This window comes from Magnolia sinica, chromosome 9 (genome assembly GCF_029962835.1).
Source record: "Magnolia sinica isolate HGM2019 chromosome 9, MsV1, whole genome shotgun sequence".
NCBI lineage: Eukaryota > Viridiplantae > Streptophyta > Magnoliopsida > Magnoliales > Magnoliaceae > Magnolia > Magnolia sinica.
The window spans coordinates 69,054,693-69,079,124 of NC_080581.1; the positions used below are offsets into that span (position 1 = coordinate 69,054,693).

The following is a 24,432-nucleotide window of genomic DNA, read 5'->3' on the forward strand; positions in this document are numbered from 1 at the left end:
TTTGCCTTTTTATGACCCTTCAACTGTTGGAAGAAGGGGAGGCATTTATCTGTTGCTCTGGATATGAAACGTCTGAATGCCGTGACTCACCCTGTGAGGCATTACATTTCTTTGACAGTCCGAGGCGAACTCATGTTGAGGAGTGCTTTGATTTTATCGAGGTTCGCCTCGATGCCTCTCTGGCTGACCTGAAACCTGAGGAATTTACCTGAGCCGACTCTGAAAGCACACTTTATGGGATTCAGTTTCATCCGGTATTCTCGAAGGATGGTAAACGTTTCTCTGAGATCCGTCAGGTGATCAGTTGCCTTAACACTTTTCACTAACATGTCATCGACATACACTTCCATAGTGCGTCCGATCTATTTGGAGAACATTTGATTTACCAATCTTTGATATGTGGCTACAACATTTTTCAGGCCAAATGGCATGACCCGGTAATAGTAGAGTCCCTTGTCTATGACAAAAGTAGTCTTCTGCCTGTCTGGGGGATGCATTGCTATCTGGTTGTACCTGGAGTATGCATCTAAGAAAGAGAGTAATTTGTGTCCCGCAGTGCTGTCCACCAGCTGATCGATCCGAGGTAACGGGAAACTATCTTTCGAACAAGCTTTGTTTAGATCTGAATAATCTACACAGACTCACCATTTTCCGTTGGCCTTCTTGACGAGGACCACATTTTTAATCCAGTTGGGGTAGTATACCTCTTCTATGAAACTAGCGTCGAGTAAGATGGAGACCTTGTCGGCAATGACCTCGTATCACTCGGCATCAAATGGTCTTCTCTTTTGCTTTACCGGTTTGTGGTCCGAGTTCACGTTCAAGCTATGGACCAAGATGTCAGGAGAGATCCCCGGCATATCCGCGTGTGACCATGTAAAGATGTTCTTATGCTGCCGTAGGAAGGTTAGCATTTTAGACCGCAGCTCAAGGTTCAGTGAGGTTCCGAGCTAGACAGTTCTGCTTGGTTGTGCTTCATCGAGTGGCACTTTCTCCAGATCTTCCACGGACAATTCTTCCGTTGGTCCTCTGGGGTCCAGCATGTCGATGGTAAATGTTTGCTTAATCGACCCCTTCTTGACTGCTATAGCATAACATCTCCGAGCCTCGCATTGATCGCCTCGGAGGTATCCTATCCCACCCTTGGTAGGGAATTTCATCATTAGGTGATAGGTGGAGACAACTGCTCTCATTGCATTGAGGGACGATCTGCCCAAGATAACGTTATGTACCGATGGTACATTGATAACAAGAAAGTCCACCATGAGGGTGACCTAATATTGTCCTTCTCTCGTAGTTACCGGGAGGGAGATGGCTCCCTCGGAGATCACCCTTTCTCCGGCAAAGCCGTACAGGGGGGTCTTCACAAGTGTCACGCCCCAAACTCAGAAATCGAGCTCACAAAATTCTCAATCACCGAATCCGGTGCTGACAGCCTCTACAGTACCCCATTCTCGACTCCCGGCATCTATACACCAAGTTCCGATCCTGGGATCCTACAAAGCAGATTTCAAGCATGATTTTGATTCAGTATAGGCATAACCATAAGCATAACCCACAAATAATAACCATAAGAGCACCATCAGAAAATCCACTATGATCAAAAACTTTTGAGTACAATGCGTCTGAAGGGAAATATAAGGTAATGCAAATAATGGAAACTACAAAAGCTCGACTGCAAGCTCCTGCTACTACTATGCTACGATTGCGTCCTGGCATCACCTGCACGCATCAATTGTGCATAAGCTTATAGAAAGCTTAGAGGGTGTGTATCCGTAATATAAGCGTGCTCAGAATGTAAGGTTAGAGAAGTGCGGAATCTTGCTGATGAGTACATGAATGCAATCAGCCGTGTCAAGGCTATACGGTGCAAGATATGAATGCTATTGGCCATGTCAAGACCATGCGATGCGAGATGTAGTTCAAGCATGCCGATCCTCATCATATATCAGTACAGTTCTCATTCTGGATAATCACTATGGTTTAGTAAACTCTAAATGACACTGCCGCTCTCCTAGCCGCACAGTCCAAGTAAGTATAAGAAACCTCACTATCTGCCTGACCAATAGTCTGCCAATACCTATCCGCCACGTCGATAGAGGACCCATTCACGAGCTGGTCAAACTTAGCCTAGTATTGTCCCTTACTCTCGGGCGAGTAAGGCCATACCCCTTTCCAACCGACCATGACACAGTGGGAGACGTGGCCTCCATATATTAGGCCCTCGTGCGCTCATATATCCACTCTGTCTCGACGTTGGAGTCATCCTCTGGTACCATCAGGTTTAGAAATTTTCATCCAGGGACATCTATAGCACCCCGGTAGTTAGTAACAATATTTTCGGTATTCGATCCCACCATCCACGATATGTCTGTGGAGGCCATAACCCTGATGTTGCTAGGGCATATAGTAATCATGTCATACAAACGTGAAGTGCATGAATCACACTACTAGTCATGCAACAGTCCTGCGTGTACCGCGCACTCATAAAGGGCAACTCCGCCTATCAGGGAGCGCATAAACAATCTACCCGAAGGCATATGCTATGACCAGTCACTCTTCATATAAAGTATACACATGATGCGTATGAGCATAAATCATGGATCTATACTAAACAAGTTATGTGGTGTTGGGCTCTACTCATAACGAAGATGGGCCTAGACGGCCTACACATTATAAGTATGGGCCTATCAATGGGCCCTAAGGAGAGTCATAATGCGGACATTTAACCAACATTATTTTTACAATGTGGACATCAAACCATCATTGCTCCCAAGGCATAGCCCGCTATAATTGTCAACACATATACCATGGTAGAATCACACTACAATGGGCCGGGCCTTATGTTCATCCTATTGGGCCTCGACCCATGAGCCTCCAATACGTCAAATGGGCCTCATACCATGGGTCTCATATATATCAAAGTGGGCCTTAGTGGGCGGGCCACAATACATCAAGTTGGGCATAATCACATGGGCCTTGCATACGTCACAATGGGCCTCATATCTATTAAGGCGGCCTCAACAACGGGCCTCATACAAATCAAGGTGGGCCTCAACAATGGGCCATAAATATGGTAAGTGGGCCACACCACATGGGCCACACTCAAATATAAGTAGTGATAAGGATTTTCACCATTAGAATTCTCAAGGGTCTAATGGTGGACGTTTAAACCCATTGTTTTCTATAATGTGGCCCACTTGATCCTAGATCTATCTTATATATATATATATTTCCATCACAGGTCTTAGAATAATCTCCAAAATGGTTGGATGGTTTAGATGAAACATATGCATCATGGTAGGTCCCATAGGGATGGAAGGCATAGATAAATCACATACTTCATGGTGGAGGTCCACACTGATGAAAGGTGTGGACACAATACATACAGAAGTGGGTCCCAAGTAGGATCCACCATAATGTTTATTTTTTTTCACCCAACCTGGGGCCCACCGTAATGTTTATTTTTCACTCAAACTATTCATAAGGTCACGTGGACTTGGGGTCCATGGTAATGTTTGGTTTCCATTCAACCGGTTGATAAGGTCACGCGGACCTGGATTGAGGAGGAAAAGCAAATTTCATATTGATCCAAAACTTCTGACCCCAAAAAGGGGTCTCAATGGAAGACGTTCAATCCTCACTGTCCCCTGTGACGTGGGCCACCTGAGCACCACATATGGCTGATTTTTGGGTGGCCCACAGCCCTGAGTGGACGGAGTGGATGCTCATCACACATCATGGTGGGGCCCACTGCTGGGACCCACGTCCCTGGTCGTCCGCCCACACGGCAGCGCAGGACGCTGCCGGCATCCTCTGTTAGCAGCAGCAGCAACGCTGCTGTTGTTTAATTTTTTTTTTGAAAAACATGAATTTTAGAGGTTTTTCATACGTGGGGCCCGCATCTAGGAAATCCGCCCCGCCCATTGGTCTCTATAGCTCGATACAAACCCATCAAGTCTAATATTCGATTGGTTTCAGTGTACCACAACATCAGGGTGTAACAGTGAATATACTATTCTCCACACTGTGGCCCGCCAGAAAGTCAAATTGGGCTCATAATTTGTTCTAACGCCTAAAATGATATGGGGAACTGGATGGACGACATGGATTGAATTTATACATCAAGGTGGGGCCTACATGAGTAGCCCACCCAAAACTTTTAAAAAGGCTATATATTTTTTTTTGTTAACTGTTAGTACACGCCCATGTCAGTACACGCACTCCACATTACCCACCCCTACGTCCAGCGTCCAGGGCCGCTGGACAGCATTGATGATCACAGGCATCATGGTGGGTCCCACTTGAACGTGGCCCACCTGTTTGGATCACCTGATGTTTGTGTTTTTCCTTCCATCCAGGCCCACCAATGAGCTAGATGGTGTAGATCAACACACCCATCAAATGGATCCCACGAGGGTGGATGGTGCGGATAGATCATAAACTTCATGATGGGGGTCTACCTAGGTGGACCACATGGCCGCATCATCAAAGAAAATAAAGAAAGAGAGAGAAAGAAAGACAAGAAGGACGGTGATAGAGGGGCCCCGCCACTATGGGTCCCACATGATACAACTCATATATCAAAATGGGTCCCACCAACAAGTGGGCCCTAAAATAAGAATTTACAGTGGATCACCCACCTCTAGGTCTTCTCCTTGGTCCCTTAGCCTCCTTAGCTCCTTGCTTACACTTTTAATGGTGGTTAATGGGGTTTTGATGGTAGAGATGAGAGATGAGAGGGTGGGCCACACTTGTAGTTTTGGGAACGCTTGAGAGGGCTTGGACGTTTGGAGCTTGGGAGTGTTTTTTTTTAGAAATGAGAGAAAGAGAGAAATGATATTTTAAAAAGGGATGGGTGTTGTAAGGAAGGAAATGGGAAGGTATGGTTGTGGTTGAAAATTATAAAAAGAGGGATGGTTAGGGGAGAGAGAGTTGACTTTGTGGAGAAAGAGGGATGGGTGCTTGTACTTAGGGTATGGGTTAGACTTGACTTGGGTGATTGATTAATTGATGGGACACATTGTAGAGATTCCCTCAAAATTTGTAACGTGCGACATTTTTTTGGAATGAACGCAGGTTCACATCTTCTAACCTGAGTATCAGATCGGTGCGCGAGTCGCGGCGTTAGAACTGTGGCGACGGCGCGGTCGCTAAGGTACAAGTTTCGGGTCGAGCCGACTTCGGTATGCAAGACTCGGCTTAAGTTCATGCACAAACATCGGATACAGGTCGAGGGTTGTCGAAATTCGACCGGAAGGACCGCGAAAGCCTATGGAACGGTACAAACTAGGATACGGGTCTTATAACAGGTCTGAGGTGAGACCTCGGAATCCCTATTCTTTCAAAGGCTTCATAATAGATTACGTCTACCGAGCTCCCGGTGTCAACCAGGATGCGATATACTTTACGGTTTGCTATAGTCATAATAACTATAAGGTCATCGTCGTGCGGATGTTGGATTCCGTGCGCATCTTCTTCCGTGAAGGTTAGAGTGCATGGGCTGACCCAGAGTTCCTTGCTGGGCCGCTCGGTTAGGTGGAGTAATGTTTAGGATTAGACTTCCAAGAGTGGGCTTTCTGCACCCTATTCGAGTCTCCTCCCTCGGATGAGCCCCCGAAGATGGTACGAATTTCAGCTGGCTTTTTCGTGGTAGTATTTGGTTTCTCTCTCTCTCTTCTTTCCAAGCAGTTTTTCCCTCTTTGGCGTATTGGCGTAGGTGTCCCTTCCGAATAAGGGTCGCGATCTTGTCTTTGAGATCTATACAATTAACTGTATTATGGCCGTGATCTCGGTGAAAGCGGCAGTACTCACGTTTGTCTCGATGATCCGAGTCGGCCCTCATACAAATGGGCCAATTCAACAGCTTTTCTCCTCAGATGTCAAATAGAATCTGCTTGGTGGATGTGTTAAGGGAGGTGTAGGAGTGGAATTTTCCCTCCGGCCTTCTACTCGAGCGACGATCGTGAGGGGCGCGGTCGTCGGGTCCTCTGTTGGACGGCTGTGATTCCTCGTTCCTAGGTCTTTCCCTTTACAATTCGGCTTTGTCACTTGGGCACTTTTGCAGGCATTGGAGAATTCTTCTGCGTTGGTATATTTCTGAGCTCTGGCAACGAGTTTGGCCAATGTCTTTGGTGGGTTCTTTCCGATGGAGAAGGTGAATTTTCATTCTTTTAGGCCGCTAAACACAGCAACAAGTGCCATTTTGTCGTCGTAATCTTCTATCAATAGTGCTTTTTCATTGAAACGAGTGATGTAGTCCTTCAATGACTCCTTCCGCTCTTCCTTGATAGTAAATAAGTGAGTGTTGGGCTTTCAACTTCTCTTACCACTTATAAATTGGGTAAGGAATAATCTAGTTGACTCTGTGAAGGAACTGATGGAATTTGGTTTGAACTACCGGTACCAACTCTGAGCCGAACTCGTGAGCGTGATCGAGAACCCTTGGCACATCATGGCATCCGTCCCTATCTGGATCTATATCTATGAGTGATAGGCTTTCACATGCTCGGATGGATCCCCGAACCCAGAGTATTGGATGACGGGAGGTATTCGGAACCTGTGAGGCATTACCTCGTTCATGATTTCTGAGGTGAAGGGAGACTCGGTCTCTTCCATCATTACTTGAACGGCAATGGGAACTTTCATCAGCTGTTGTTTCTTGTCCAGAGCTAGGAATTTGTCGTTGTGCTCCGCAAACCATTTCTCCCAAGGGCCATTGTTCTTCGCTACGATTTCTTGGGTGTTTTCTATTTCTAGAGTCCTCCTTCCCCTCCTTCATTCTAGCTGATGATAAAGATCCATCGATGCCAGGGCTGAAGTGACCAAAGCATTGGTTGGAGCTCGAGTGGCTGTATTCCGAGCCGAGACCCGAATTTAGGTCGAAAGAGGATTCTGACCCGAAACCGGCATCTGGGGGTGTTGAGGCGCCTCGGGCCTCATACTCCTCGATGTTGAGTGAGCTTCCACGACCAGACCGACCGGTTTAGGAACAGGATTTTCCTGAGTCAGGAGTGGCTGTGGATCATGTTGTTGCTTCATCATGTTCACCTCATCATGTAGGGCTTATATGTCGTTCTACATGGCACGATACTTACTCGCCCGATTGCGAGAACACTGGGAAGGCCCCGAGGCTGATTCGACATGAAGTAGTGAGGAGGAGCGAATCTGTTCATTTGGTTCTGGTTCCGCAACCACTATTTTCTTATTTCCTCTAGCCATTATGCTCGAGAATGGGAACCTGACCTTTTGTATCAGTTTCCCATAGACGACGCTAAAAATGTTGATGAAAAAATCTGGATCACCCTCCACTCCGTGCAATGCTCCTCGGGTGGACCTTGGTCCTGCACAAGGGATGAGCAAAGGAGACCTTGGCTAAACTGGGGGACCCTTCGATGCCTAAGTCAGGTCAAGGGAATCGAGGTCTAAGTTGAAAGGCAGAGGGAGAGTGTAAGATCTTTCATACCTGTAACAGTGGGGTTTCATCGTATTTATACCTGATTGTCAGAAAGTCTGAGTCCATTAATATCGGCACGATTCGTTCAATCAGCGGGATTCTTTGATCGTGGAGATATGGCTCGTAATTCGAAGATCATGTAACATATCGTGCGTATCTGCGGACAAGACGGTTATTTCCTCTTAAGGTAGTTTCCTAGTTTGGCGTAAGAGACACCCTCATTCCACCCCGAGTCGAGCCCGAGGCATCCTTCTTTGGACGGAGATGAAGATGAGGATGAGGATGGGACCTCGGCTTGGCTAGGACGAAGACGAGACCTCTGTTCTGCTAACCTCCTTCAGATGAAGATGAGGACGAGGACAGTAGATTGGCTCGACCAACTTAGGGTTGTTCCTGAGCCTTACCTGATACTTCCTTTCGTTTGTATCTCTAATCCGAACTGAAAACTGGCCTGTATTGACTTGGTGCCTCAAAGTAGGGGTGCTGCTATGACTCTGAATGAATCTGTGTATCACGTCGGAAGTTCACATTTGATGATGTCGTCCCTTAGATCTTCGGGAGCTCGGATCTTCCTATAACAATTATATTAGTGGATATGTGATGATGATGTTACCTTTGTAATTTGGGTAAACTTGTGGTTATGCTTATTATGAGTTAAATGTACGTTGGAAAATACTCTTTGTAGGATCCCAGGATCGGAATTTGGCGCATGCGCACTGGGAACCGAGAATGGGGTACTACGAAGGCTAATGACATTGGATTCGGCGATCGAAAATTTTGTGAGCCCGGTTTCCGGGTTTGGGGTATGACACACAACAACAAAAACTCAATCAATTCACAAGTATTAAGGTACTTTCAGCATTAGTTTTTAGGAGTAGTTTAGTCACTTAGTTATAGTTATAATCCCCTTCCATCTGAGCCTGTGTGTTGGACCTTAAGGAAGACCTTAATTCTAGGAATCATCCACTTATGCTTGTATAATGGGTCAATAATAGCTTGTAATCTTCATTGTCAATCAATCTTCGCTAATCAACGCGTTACTCCACAATAGTTCGATGCCATTGACCAGGCTTCGATGCCATCGAAGGATAAGTTTTGATGACATCGAAGTGGGTTTGATGCCATCGAACTAGTCAGTGCAGATTTACACACAACTGCCTATTAGCGGGATTTGTTTCTGATTTCGTTTGAGATTCTTTCCAAGGCTATATATATGGGTGTAAATTGGATTGAGAGATATTCTAAGGGTTTCCAAATCATCTTAGGGTTTTAAAGGGTGTAACAAGGGTGAGATTCGAGGTTGTTCGAATCGGGTAAGCTATTTCTCTTTGTAATTTCTGCTTTCATAGTGATCATTTGTCGCTTCTTGCCGTGGTTTTTTCCCGAAAGGGTTTTTTCACGTTAAATCATTGTGTTCTCTTTATATTTTCTTGGTGCTTTTAGATTGCTATCCTAGATTCATCTCTATATGCTTCTGTGGTCCCCCTAACACTTATAAGGTTGTCAATAGATTAGGTTCAAATAAAGTCCTATAATACTTGTACCAGAGTTAATCTTCACTTGACATAGTTGTAAATCAAGAATGTTCTGATTGAAAACATGCCTTTTGTTATGTGAGAATATACAAATGCCCCGTTATTGAAGCGGGGCTATGCAATAACCCCTTATTGTTCTTGTGATGATGGTCCACTAAGAAACACATATAAAGTGCCAAAATCTTAATGATTTGTGGAATTTTATGGAAGTATAGTTCTGGTACATTGTCTAGTAATAAGAGGCTAAAATTCTTGCAAGTTAATTATGTTAAAGATTTCCACTGTCACAAACATGGATTCCTGGTAAGATCATCTTTAGAATTCCTCTGATCTACCCTAACATGGATATCTGATGTAGAGCGGGTCACGGTAACTTTCATAAAAAAGATGGACCAGAGAAGGCCTGATCGGAGGCGGAAGTGTTTGGGGCCGTCAGAACCCTAAAGTAGGTGTATCTCATAAAGCATAATGAATTATTCAATATATAATTTATGATTTTGGGGTAGGAGAAGATACTTTAGACAAACAACCCTGCTACACCAGGTTACCCATGTCGGATTTGCGAGATTCCATCATATCGATAGTCGAAAGTCTATTTTATTTTCATTTTTACTATTTATAGTAAGTTTTAATTCAATCATAACTCTTAGTCCTATGAGTTTTAGGAATTGTGCCCAACATGAAAAGGACTTAGAAAAATTAAGAGAATAACGTGGTTAGGCCAAATTGGACATTTACTATTTTTGGCCAAAAGCATAAAGTCTATTAGAAATCATGACCATCTATAAATAGTAAGTTTACTATTTATAGTAAGTCACATTTTTAGAGAGTTTAAGTAGGAGTTTGATTCTGAAACTTTTTCATAGATTTGATATCACTATTGAAATTATTATAATTCATTTTTATCATCAATTAATTTATTTTTGAATGTATTAGAATTTATTTATATTTTCTTATTTTGCCTTGTGGATTCGAGATATCTTTGTGAGGAGTTCAGAGAAGTTCCATGGATTCGGAGTAATTATCCCTTGAGGAAGATGGTGATTGACCTCATCATGTCCATCCCTGTGTTAATTGGTATTAGAGCGATGATTCTACTCAGGCTGATGGTAAATAATGATGCAATAGACCAAAATTCTGTGGACAGTGATTAAGAGATTTGTTATCTTTTGGAAAGAATAGTAGCTTTCCACCAGGAGAGTCAGCTGACCATGCAAGAACTACATGCAACTCTTAACCGTCTCACGGATACGTTAATTCCGCCCTGAGCCCAAGGCAATGCTTAGCCACCAATGGTCATTGTACGGCATAACCTCGATTTCCACAGGGCACTTCCAGAGGTGAATCGTAAGGCTACCCCAGATGAGTCGAGCTCCAATGATGAGGACATCGATAGTGGCTTTGCCTAATGACCAATCCATGGAGGCAATGAGCTAGAACATGCTGAAAATGACTATTGAGGTAAGGCCAAACTTCTCTGTTTTAATGGCTTATTGTGTATAGAAGATTTTCTCGACTGTTTAGCTGAAGTAGAACAATATTTTAATTACATGGATGTACTAGAACATAAAAAGGTGAAATTAGTAATATTCAAATTAAAGTATGTTGCTTCTACATGTAGGAGCAATTACAACTCACACGTGCCTGATAAAACAATGCACCCATTCGACCATGGCCACGAAAGAGAATCCTTCTTCGATCACTATTCCTCCCTAGTAATTACGAGCAGGTATTGTTCTAGCAATACCAAAATTACCAAGATGAGAATCGAACCATTATAGATTAAAGAATTCCATTGGTTGGCAATAGCTTGTCAGAAACCGAATCACATAAGGTAGCACGGTTTATAAGTGGGTTATGATTGACAATTCAGGATTGAGTTCAGATGCACCTGATCAAGACTGTAGATGAAGCGGTTCAGTTGGCAAGTAGGGAAGAAACACTTCTTACAAGAGTCCCTACTCGATCTTATCCTTTGACTAGGCCCCTCATGAGGGGTCCCACATAGGATTCAGAATTGGCACGAGGAAAGAAACCAATAGGAGGACGTCCTCAATATCCTACAACTACAAACCATGACACGAAGAGCGGTCCATATAGGCCTCAACGTATGGCACCCACAACGATAGGTCCCAGTAGGATTCTAAATCCTTATGGTCGGTCAAGGGTGAACACTTGTTATTAATGTGGCCAACAAGGCCACTTGTCAAACACCTACCCTCAATGTCTCGAAGCCCAGTTGACCATTAACGAAGATGGTACTAAAGGTGATGCAGTGGCAGAAAGCCCTGAGTTTGATAAAGAAGAACAAGACATTGAAGAAGGAGCTGATGACTAGGAATGGTTGGCCGATGATCATGGTGTATGCATCTACTAATTCACTTCCCTTAATCAAGAAGCACTTTCGCTAAAACCATATATGGCTTAGTAAAACAATAGCTTTCCTTCTATATTTGATCCTGGTAGGCGAAACTAAAATTTACAAGTGCCAAAGACATGGACAGTGCACCAACTATGACTGAGATGAATTTTAGATGGCCCACTTAATCTTTTTAGGAAGATGAAATGGTCTAAAAGTAAGATTGGCCAATCATAATTCATGCAGGATCCATACACACTCTTCTACTTCTCAAGTGTGCTATACGCATCAATATTGTGATTTTAGTGTTTAGTAGTCAATAAACAAGGAGAAGAAAATACTAGATGTGCATTAATAAATCTCAACATAAATACAATGTGCAGATATGTGTCATGCCCGGAATAGGAAATAATTTTCATAATTATTCAAAATTGCACACGCCATCGATCTATGCATCAATCAATCGAGCACCCATATTCGAGCGATCGAACATGCTCAAAACTATTTATAGAGTTTATAAGTAATTTTCAAATTTTCAAATTTTATCAATCGATTGAGCGGAGAGTTTGATAGATCGAGATTATCTAAAATTATTCAGAGACAAATCTGTATAATTCGAGGTTCACTAGATTGATTGAGCAAGGTAACCGATCAATCGAACTCCTATTCTATCTATAGATTTGAGATGTTAGACAACAAGTGATGATTGAATGCTCACCATTAAAAACTCCTTCGAGGATACAAATTTTTTGAAATAAACTGATATTTTTCCCCTTCATCTAGGTCTTTGTGACCTACTCAGTAGGTTAAATGGCAAATAGATATTGTTGTGGTCCTTAGGAAGTTTTTAATGGTGGGTAATTCACCTAATTTTGGGCTCATCTCTTAAAATGAGCCGGGAAAAACGAATGAAAACCATGGATAAAACACACATCAGGGTGAGGCCACCAAATATTTCCAATACTGGTGAGGTGTTAGAGGGGTCGCATCAAAGTCCCAGTGGGAAGCCAATTAGGTGTGACCCGGGCATAGGGATATCTGTGTGGCCAGGGCTACGTGGGGCTCAAAGAGATGTTTGGACAAAAAGGCCACAATTAACTGAAAGTTTAAAAAATCAGTAGATTCAAAATTCAGATTGACCAGACCACATGAAACATTGGCGATTGAACCACTAGCGTGATAGAAGTTTTGTATTAGGATTGATATTCGTGCCTGCAGCTCTGTAAAGATTATTATGGGAAAATATGCCAACCTTCTGGCGGCAGGCCAGGTCAAGCACCCTAACAAGCAATAGGTCCAACCCGATTCGAACCGAACAAAGAGGTGAAAATTATCAGCTTGATTGGAAACTTCTGTGGCCCCTAAGAAGTTTTGAACGGTGGATGTCACTGTCTCCACTGTTTTCTATGGTGGGGTCCATTTGAACTTTATATCTGTTTCATTCTTTTTCTCATGCATAAAACGATCTCTCCAAGTGGATGGATGGTATGGATACAACACACGCATCATGGTGGGTCCACAGAGCTGGGTGACGTCACTTCAGTAGCGGTTGGGATACAACTCACGCATCATGGTGGTTCCACATAGCTGGGTGACGTCACTTCAGTAGCGGTTCGTATACAACACACGCATCATGGTGGGTCCACAGAGATTGGGATATACCTCATTTTTGGTCTCGTAACGTAAAATGATCTGTTAAAATAGATGGACAGCATGGATGAAACACACACATTATGGTGGGTCCCACATAGCACCGACCACCAGCCATTGGCTGGTGTCAGGGGGAGCAGCCAATCCGTTTCCTCCCGTAGCTATTTCGCTACTGACCTTGTTAGTATTTAATCCGCGTCCCCGCCCTTCACTGTGAATAAAGGAGAATCCACTCCATATTTGTCTGCGATCACTTTGGCTTTCCAGCATTCACAGACTAAAGAATGGAGCTCCCACCGACGAGCCTACCTGCAATTTGGTCATTTCTCCTCTGCACCATCCTTCTCTCTTCCATGGACGTATCATGGTCGTTGGGATCTGCCTCTAACGTCTCCTATGAAACCGATCGTCTTGCTTTGATCAACTTCAAACATCTGATAACCGACGATCCTCTCCAATCTTTGAGCTCGTGGAACCATACTCTCCACTTCTGCCAGTGGAAGGGGGTCACATGCGGTCGCCAACTTCCTCAAAGAGTTACCGCTTTGAACGTCAGTGGCCAGAGCTTGGTGGGCCCCATATCTCCCTACATTGCAAACCTCACCTTCCTCAGGATAATCGATCTTGCAGACAACAGCTTCCACGGGATGATTCCTGAAGAGATCAGCCAGTTGTTCCGCTTGCGGCATCTTAATCTGTCCAGCAACAAATTCACCGGAGAAATACCAGCAAATCTGACCCACTGTTCAGAACTCGAAATCCTTGTTCTCATCCGGAACCAGCTCACTGGGAGGATTCCAGCTGAGCTTGGATCTCTATTGAAGCTCACCTCTTTGCTCCTTTCTCACAACAGTCTTACAGGAATCATCCCGCCTCCACTTGGAAACCTTTCATCTCTCACTGTCCTTGTTCTCTCAAGAAATAGTCTGGAGGGCAGCATCCCAGAAGACCTTGGTCGGTTGGTGAGGTTAAGTACTCTTACCATTGGTTTAAATGAACTGTCAGGTACGATTCCACCCCAACTATACAATATCTCCTCTATTAACAGTTTGGCCGTGGGAGGGAACAAATTGCATGGAAATCTTCCACCAAACTTAGGCCTCACTCTTCCTAATCTCCGAGAGCTTTACGCCGGACTAAATCAATTCACAGGATCCATACCAGTTTCATTATCCAATGCTTCAGGACTTGTAGTTATTCTCCTTGGTGGTAACAGAATTAGTGGCTCCGTGCCTATGAATTTTGGAAGACTCAAGGATCTCAACTGGCTACATCTAGGCGGCAATCAGCTCGGACTTGGGAAAGCTCATGACTTGAATTTTCTTGATTCTTTGACCAATTGCAGTAGCTTACGAAAACTGTCAATAGCCAATAACCGTCTCAGTGGTGTGTTGCCTGATTCCATGGCTAATCTTTCGACCCAACTGACACGGCTGAATATTGGAGGTAACAGGATATTCGGAAACATCCCATCTGGGATTCAGAATCTTGTTGGACTAACAGCACTGATAATGGGACAGAACTTTCTAACAGGTAATATTCCTATTGGTGTTGGGAAGCTTAACAAGGTGGAGGAACTTTACTTGCAAAGAAATGAATTATCAGGGCAAATTCCATCTTCTTTGGGCAACGTCTCCCGACTGTATAAACTCGTTTTATACGAAAATAATCTAATAGGGAGCATACCTTCAAGCCTCGGAAATTGTACATACATGCAGTTCATATACCTCCAAAATAATAATCTTAGTGGTAGCTTACCCAAACTGCTTTTCAGCTTTACCTCTTTAATTCAACTCCATGTTGAAAACAACTTTTTTACCGGTAATCTGCCAGTGGAAACCGGCAACTTGCAAAGTCTCCAGACACTGAATGTTGCTAATAACAATTTGTCGGGAGAAATTCCAAGCTTGCTAGGCAATTGGCTTAGCCTGGAGTATCTCTGGTTGGATGGGAACTTCTTTCAGGGATCAATTCCTTCAGCATTTAGTACTCTAAGAGGCCTTCAATCCCTGGATCTGTCATGTAACATCTTGTCTGGAAAGATTCCACAATACCTGGAGAACCTTTCTGCATTGCAGTATCTAAATTTATCTTTCAACAATTTCGAGGGTGAATTACCTAAACAAGGGGTCTTTGGAAATGCCAGTCAAATTTCAGTACTCGGAAATACTAAGCTTTGTGGGGGTATTCAAGAATTGCAATTGCCAGCATGCTCTCGCCAAGCTTCCAAGAAAGGGGGGATATCTCTTGCTTCAAAAGTGAAAATCTCGATAATTAGTGTTGTCATGTGTCTTATTTCAGTTTCATGTTCCTTTACTACTCTTTATTGGGTAAGAAAGTCGAAAAGGAAACCCTTCGATACGCCTTCTATGGAGGATTCTTTCATGAACGTGTCATATGCAGAGCTCTATAAAGCGACAGATGGCTTCTCTTCTGCAAATTTGATTGGCGGTGGAAGCTTCGGTTCTGTATATAAAGGAAACCTTGATCGAGATGGAATTATTATTGCAGTGAAAGTCCTCAACCTTCAGCAGCAAGGAGCTACAAGGAGCTTTATGGCCGAATGTGAAGCCTTGAGAAATGTTAGGCATCGGAATCTTATTAAAATCTTAACTTGTTGCTCAAGCATTGATTATAAGGGCAATGAATTCATGGCTTTAGTTTTTGAGTACATGCCCAATGGAAGTCTAAGCAAGTGGCTGCACAGAGATGGGCATGATCAGTTGGGGAGGAATTTAAACTTTATTCAAAGGCTAAATATAGCTATTGATGTGGCTAATGCACTGGATTATCTACATCACCATTGCCAAACACCGATCATTCATCGTGATTTAAAGCCGGATAACATTCTCCTCGATGATGACATGATTGCTCATGTGGGTGACTTCGGGTTAGCGAGGTTCCTATCTGACGTTCGTCAAACCAGCTCAGTTGGCATGAAGGGATCTACTGGATACATCGCCCTAGGTAACTGTTTCATCTATTTTCTTTTATTTTATTTTCTTAAGTATCTCCTGTGAAGTTGTAAATTTTTTTTCAAGTAGTTTTCTAGCACACACAAACCTTATGCCAGACTTGGGTGCCACATGATATCTAACGATGTCGTAAATTGATGTTGTGGCCCCTACCATGAAGATAACCATTTGCAAATGTGAGGTTGTTCCACTCATAGTGACAGCTAACAAAAAAAAAAAAAAACTTATTCAAGGCACATATCTAGCCTGCATGATGAGTGGATTGCCTGACTTTTGCAGACTTTCTTAAGAGGACCTGTCACATGTCAAAAAATGTGCATATATGTTAGCACGGTTTAGTGCTTGGGGTAGCAAAATTCTAATTTTAAATTAGTAGGAAACAGATAAGGCTTTAATTAGCATAGATAATAAGTAAATTAGTTCATACTTATTTAGAGGAGAAATGTTCATGTGCCACATTGTATGTGAACTTTCACAGTCAGTGCTTTCTTTCCCACCAATGAGCTTTCTACTTGTAAATGTATCAATTGTATAGAAACCTGAGCCATGCAAACAATGGCTCTAACAAAAATATCACTTAGGTGAATAAAATTGGACCAAATAAGATATTAGGTGAGCCATGATCTTATTTAGTTAGACAATTCGAATGGTCATTAATTTTGATGGTTCAGGCTTCTGAATGAATGGACCATCCTAGTTTTTGTCCCAAGTCAGGTGCACCCACCTTTTGCAAGATGGATATTCTACACCAAGTAACACATTGTTAAGAAAAAAAAAAAAAAATTTCCACACCAAGAAACACATTGTGGATTATCAAATGAATGGATGGATTTTCTTGGTGGCATATGTACAACAATAGTAAACTATGCCATTGTGGCACACATTCATAAAATCAGAGCTATTCATCCACCGAGACCCATTTCAAACAAGCATTGGGCTAACATCATGCTCCTGAGTTGAATTGATAAGACTGATGTACATTGATCAGCTACATGTGCCCTGATTATCAAATATCAGTCATATAGCTCTAAGTTTCCAATTTTTCTCATGCTTGAGGCCCAATTGATTAATAGAACTTCTTCTATCTTAGTCTACTAATTTCATAGTGGGTCCAACCTGTTCAATGGCACATATTTATGCATTCCACATATGACGGAGGCTTGTTCATAGGTGGGCTCTTGTTGGTATGTTGCTTGGCCTAATTGCTTTGGTGATCAGGTAGGCGACTTGTGCATGTTGAATGTGGACCGGTACTGGTAAATCCTCTAATCGTTTTTTATTTTTTTCCTAGTACAACTTTGGTAAATGTTTATGATAAATCCTCTAAATTTCTTTTTTCCTACTACAATTCTTGCACGCATTTAGATAAGACCGTCCAAAATTCCAGGCCATAACACATTCCTGGATGTAAGCAAGAGTGTGTTCCTATAGCTACAGATAGTAGGATTCTGAAAGTTAATCAAGTAATAAAAAATAATAATAATAACATTAATAATAAGATCAGAAATGAGTACCGCCTCTCAAACAAAGTTCATAGCACATCAATTGATATTAGAAATTTTGACCTTTAGGAAAAGCAAAAATGTTAATTACTTGTTTAAATGTGGAATACTCCCTCCCTCCTTGTGTCTCCTTCAAAATTCAAAATCTAATTTTATTTGTATTTAAATGGTTGCTTTCATGCAAATATGATATGTATAAATTACAGAGTATGCGATGGGTGCTAAAGCATCTACACAAGGCGATGTTTACAGCTATGGAATCCTTCTATTGGAGATGATAACCGGAAAGAGGCCAACTGATGACATGTTTAAAGATGATCTAAGCCTTCATCATTTTGCTAAGTTGTCATTGCCTGAACGAGTAATGGACATTGTCGATCCAGTTCTCTTAGAAGAAGCCAAAGTTACTCAAGGCAGCGGAAATCATACTAACACAAGAAAAAAAATGCATGCTTGCTTAATTTCAATGGTCAGAATTGGTGTGTTGTGTTCTACAGAATCTCCAAGAGAACGAATGGAGATGAAAGATGTTGTCACCGAAATGCATGCAATCAAGGATTTATATCTGGGTGTCAGGATTCAGCAAGATGAACAAGTTATGTCACAACTGTCAGGTGAAGATCCATCTTACCTCAGTAAGGATTTATATTGAGAAGATTTCAAAATAAAATGAGCTTGTTGAAAATACTTTTCTTAATAAGCTTTAGATATGTTTAGCATTGGCATAGGAGTGTGCTTTTAATATTTACGGTGAATGATGGAAAGATGTCTTCTTCTTCTTTTTTCTTTCTTTCTTTCTTTCTTTTATTCCGTGTTAGTTCAACGGGAGATCATGAATGCATGTAATGAGACATAGACATCATCTTTTTACACTAAGAATACTCTTAGGATATTGAGAGGTTTAATAGCTGTGACATTTTTTCAACTCTTTTCAAAATGTCATCACAATCCAGTGGAAGTACTCCTACAATTTGACTACCCACTGGAGAGTAAGAGTAATCTAAGGAAGTATTCATCAACTAAGTCCCATTAATATTATGTTGTTTTTCCATGAACGTGAAACATTGCTATACTTTCAAAGCAAATCGATCAGTTTCATTGCTGAAGGTGGCCGCAACGACAGTAATTGAGTGCAAGCTCAGACCTAGGAAGTGGATTACATGGATGTAGATGATAAACAACCAAAATACACTCAGGCCCCGTTTGTTAAATCTGAAGTACTGAATTTGAAATAAACTGTTTGTTAACAAACATCTATGTCTGAAATATGTTAATTTGACACATTTGCCCCTATCTCTGGTTTGGAAATGTGTTACATTATAAAGAAATTATTTTTTATTAAATGAAAATAAAATCATTATATTTAATTCAAATAAACTAAAATACTTAATAAAAAACTAAAATACTATCATAAGGCCCTCAATTCCTATTAGCAGGAAGATTTTCGTTGTGTTGCATAGGATTGAACACCAGTAGCAACAAAACCTTCAAATAAGGCCCACCTTATATTTATATGCTATCCAAACGGTTTATAAGGTCATTCCCAATTGGATGAAGTGAAAACATATTGATCCAAAACTTTTGTGGCGTATTTAAGTTTATATTCCATCCAATATGTTCATAAGGTCACAAATACTTGTATGAAGAGCTAAAAAATAATCATATTGATCCAAAACAAAGGGTTTCAATGGTAGACGTTCAATCCCCCGCTGCTTTTTGTAGCTTATTTTTTGTCTCAAGCTTTAATACGAGCTCGCCAAATGGATGGATGGTTTGGATATAACACATACCTCATGATGGTACCCACAGAACTTGCTGACGTCAATATAACAGCTATATCGCTAGTGTGAGGTAAACCAACCAATCTGCATCCTACTTTGGACGCGGATTAGCTGCTGACAAGTTGAATAGCAAGATTCACTACCAAAGTGACGTCATCAAGTTCCATGGGCCCACTATGATATACGTGCTTTATCTACATCGTCCATCTATTTGGAGATTTAATTTTAGAGCATGAGTTAGAGAATGAGGCAGATCCAAATATATAGTTTACCCCACTACAAAAAACAGTGGCGAGATTGATGCCTACCGTTGAAACCTTCCTAATGCTCACCGTTATTTTTATTTGAAATCCAACCTGTTCACAAGTTAACACAGACATGAAAGAACGGAAAAACCAAATATTAGCTTGATCAAAAACTTTTGTGGCCTATTTAAGTTTTTAATGGTGGGCGCCACTCTCCTCACTGTTTTTTGTGGTGAGGTACATCCACTAGAGCTTTGGATTTGACTCACTCTTTGGATCTTTAACTAAAATTATATTTCCAAATGGATGGACGAATCGGATACAAAAAATACATCATGATGGGGCCCACATAACTTGGTGACAGTAAGCAAGTCTCGCTACTCAACCTGTCAGTATCCAACCGCGTCTGCAGAAACAGATTGGCTACTCCCTGCCACCAGCCAATGGCTTATGGTTGGTGCTATGTGGGCCCCACCATGATGTATGTGTTTCATCCATGCCATCCCTATTTCTAGAGCATTTTATGGTATGAGACCAAAAATGAGGTATATCCCAATCTCAAGTGGACCACATTACAGGAAAACAGTGTTGAATGAACGTCGACCATTAAAAACCTTTTGGGGGCTATAAAAGTTTTGGATCAAACTGACCTTTTTTTTTTTCCATTCATGTAGGTCTATATGACCTAATCAACAAATTGGATGTCAAATGAACAGTACATTGGGCCTTAGGAGAATTTTAATGGTGGATATCCAATCACTATTGTTTTCCCATGGTATGGCCCACCTGAGATTTATATTCCTTTCATTTTTGGTATCAAGCCTTAAAATAATTTTTTAAAATGGATGAATGGAATGGATGAAACACATACATCATGGTGGGGCATAAAGAAGTTTCACACGTTAAAAGTTGATTTTATACTGCGCAAACAATTTAAAGAGAAGAAATTGCCATGGCAACTTGAAAAGGGATAATTTAGAAAGTAAAAATTTTTGTTTAATGAAAAAGACTGAGTGCATTCCACATTCACCAATAAGCCAGACTCCTATCACTCAAAGAATTCAGTGAAAAACCACTTAGCGCTTTCCTTCTTCCGCATTAACGACGCATTAACAAACACCACTAAGCACGGAATATTTTCCCAATTCTGCGTTAAGTGCAAAAATTCAGCGCTAACAAACAGGCCCTCAAACCCATTTGCACAGGCTCTTCCTCTGTTTATTTTTATGTGCGAGATGCATAGCCAACGCTTATATTTATGGAAAATGATAAGCTGACTAATCTCTTACAGCTACCCCAATTAGGAAACGGATTGGCTACTCCCCTTGCCACCGGCCAATGGCTGATGGTCGGTGCTCTGTGGGCCCCACCATTATGTATGTGTTTCATCCACGTCGTCCATCTAATTTTCTAGATCATTTTATGGCATGGGACCAAAAATGAGATATATCCCAATCTCAACTGGACCACATTATAGGAAACAGTGTTTAATGAATGTCGACCATTAAAAACTTTTTGAGGGCCATAAAAATTTTGGATCAATTTGATCTTTATTTTTTCCCTTCATCTGAGTCTGTATGACCTAATCAACAGATTGGATGTCAAATAAACGGTACAGTGGGCCTTAGAAGGATTTTAATGGTGGATATCCAATTACTATTGTTTTCCTGTGGTGTGGTCCACCTAAGATTTATATCACTCTCATTTTTGGTATCAATCCCTAAAATGATCTGTAAAAATGGATGAAACACATACATCATGGTGGGTGTAATACCCTGTCCATTCCGTACCAGTTTCTATGCATATATGTACATGATAATCTACGCCCTTAGCTAGACCTAGATTAGCCGTTCATAGTACACACCCAACTGACTAGGACCTCAAGACCTTGAAACCTATCTCATATCGACCGCCCCATCGCTGTGATTGTGGATGTACCACCCGTGCGTTGGTATGATACTCCGTTAGTGAGATACGCCGTGAAGAATAATAAATGTATCATGTACGCATGACACCATGTATTTCATTCCACACATGTGCACAACACATGTCATGCACATATGTACATGCCACACATGGGTGAGAGAATCTCTACCCATGTGTGTGATGTCACATACCCATACCTCTTCTCTCTCATGTGCATGAAAAGTCAACCTTTCTCCATACCATAAACTATACATGACATCACCACACTATGCCATCCTATGCTCCTTTAATCCACCATTAATTACAAAGCATGAATTAAGTACCATAATCCTAGCCTAAGATAATATTAATCACATTAGCTTAACTTAACCAAAATTTTATCCATTTCTTTATAAATATCCCTCCATCCCTTAGCATTTCACCATTTTTTCCATATGAAAGAGAGAGAGAGAGAGAGACAGAGAGAGAGAGAGAGGAGTGATCTTGGTGGGCCATCAACTCCATCAATCCCATCCCTTCCATCCATCTTAACTATCAATTCCATCTCAACCATCCATCTAATTCATCAAGGTGAGTACACCCACCCTACTCATTTTTATTTTGTTTTTGTTGTGTTTTTATATGGTGGAGATGATGTTGACCATAATGATGTGATTAATGGTGTGGATGATGAAAATAGTATGATTGATGCTTGAAAATTGTAATAATGATGATGATGTTATTGATGGTGTGGATGGATAGGAGAAAACATATAAAAATAAAATAAAATAAATTTATTATAGAGTTCATGTGGGACCCATTAATAGTGGGCCCCATGAAAATGTTTGTATAACATTCAAATCATCCAAGTGTGGCCCATTAGGCTGGCCACACACTCTCACACACACACACCCCCATGCACACATGTGCACAAAAAAATAAAAATAATATATATATATATAAGAAAATAAATAAATAAATGAATTAAAAAAAATAGGAGTGAGACGCTACTGCCAGCGTCCAGCGGACGTTGCTGTAAGTAGCGTCCCAGCTGCATTGTAAAAAAGGGGCTGGGGCTATGGGTCCACAGCAGGCCCCACCCATGATGTATGTATTAAATCCACGCCGTCCATTCAATTTTTCAGATCATTTTAGGCATTGAGCCAAAAAAATGAAGCCAATACATTTCTCTGGTAGGCCACACCATCAAAAATCATGTGAAAACATGCTAAAACATATAAAAGTACTTTCTGGGGGGCCCACTTGAAATTTTGATGTATCTGAAACTTGGAATGACCCCTTAACTTAATGGGACACACGCAATAGACGGACTGGATCGTCCTGTTATGGGCCCCAAATATGAAAAACGAAAAAATAAATAAAAAATTGCAAACAGTAATGACGCTGTTGCTGCCAGCGTTTGACGCTGCAGCAAGCAACGTCTCCGTTGACGCTGGAAAGAAGTGAGCCCCATCACAGGCCCTACCTTGATGTATGTCGAACATCAGCACCATGCATTTGATGGGTCCCCTCTTAAAAAGGGGTCACGCCAAAAATCAACCGTACAAAGAACTTAGGTGGCCCACACCGTCTAAAATAATGTGCAGACATGGCTAAAACATATAAAAGCACTTGCTGGGCCCCACCTGAAATTTGGATGAATCTGAAACTTGGACTGACACCTCCATCAAGTGGGACACACACAATGAATGGACTAGATCTCTCAAATGACACACCTTGATTAGAAGTATACAAATACTAATAATAGTAATATTAATATTAAAATAAAATAATGGGTGTGAAGGCGGTGGCGTCATCCCCGGACGCCCACATTTGGGGTAAAATTTTGTGGGCCGATCATGGCCACACCATGATGTATGTGTTAGATCAACACCATTCATTCATCTTTCTAGCCCCATTTATTGCATGGTCCCAAAAATTAGGCCGATTAGAAGTTCAGGTAGGTCATGCCACTTGGACAGTGGAAATTGTACTTAAAATACTTAGATTTTTCTGAGGCTACCATGGTGATGAAAAGTATATTTGGGTCATTCATCCACTCCTTCAGACCATTTTAAGTCATGAGTAAAAGAATGAGGCAGATCCACACTTTAGGTGGACCACATTATAAGAAATTGTGTGAATAAAAATCCCTACTATTAAATCATTTGAGTTCTACTGTGATGTGTGACTACCACCAAAGTTGAGTCAGCCATTAGATCATGGAGCCAACTCGTTACATGTATTTTACATCCCAGTCGACCATCATTTAGACCATCCATGTATCATAAGTCCCACTTGATGTATGTACCTTATATCCATGTCATTCATCTAGTGGGTGGTATCAGCTATGATGTTGTTTGTTATATGAACTGTTCATGGGGTGAACCCCACCATGTCAATGAGACCTACAATTATACAAAACATAATAATGATAATAATAAGGAAAGGGAATTGCATGCTTACCAATGAAAGCTTCCCTGGACATAATGTGATGCATGTGAAGCCCACCTAGGTGCATGTGTTGTATACCCACACTGCCTATATATTTTTCAGTCACTTAGGAAGTGAGCCCACCTCTTGCCCGTGGACACAAGATGAAGTAGAACTCAATTTTAGGTCGGCCAGGCCATGCCACAAGTAGAAACAATGTAATAACCATTGGAAATTCTTAGGCTCTAGTATGCCCTTATATGTTGGGATGCTTCCTTGGCCATGGACTCCACTTTGTAGTATGATGTAGATCTATGCCTTTCATCGGTTTATCCTCATCATTTTAGGATATGGTTCCATAGACTAATCAGATCCAAATCTCATGCCACGGGAGCAATATTGATAACTTGTCCACCGTTAAATATTTCCTAGAGTTACAGCAATGGTTGTGAGAAATCTATCAATCTATTCCTTTTAATCGATCATGGACCACCTAATATACATGTTTTACCAGCCATTCATCTATTTTGATTAGATCATTTTAGAGTGTGGGGCTGCCTATATATTTACGGCAATCTAAGTCATTTTCAT

General features: G+C 41.5%; 1 protein-coding gene across 1 annotated transcript; it reads left to right on the plus strand.

Moving 5' to 3' along the window:
• The first annotated feature begins 13,284 nt into the window (after positions 1-13,284).
• Positions 13,285-16,174, plus strand: LOC131255080 (probable LRR receptor-like serine/threonine-protein kinase At3g47570). The gene is made up of 2 exons (XM_058255777.1): positions 13,285-14,005; positions 15,404-16,174. The coding sequence occupies exons 1-2, from the start codon at positions 13,285-13,287 to the stop codon at positions 16,018-16,020; spliced, it is 1,338 nt and encodes a 445-aa protein (XP_058111760.1). The 3' UTR covers positions 16,021-16,174.
• The last annotated feature ends 8,258 nt before the right edge of the window (positions 16,175-24,432 follow it).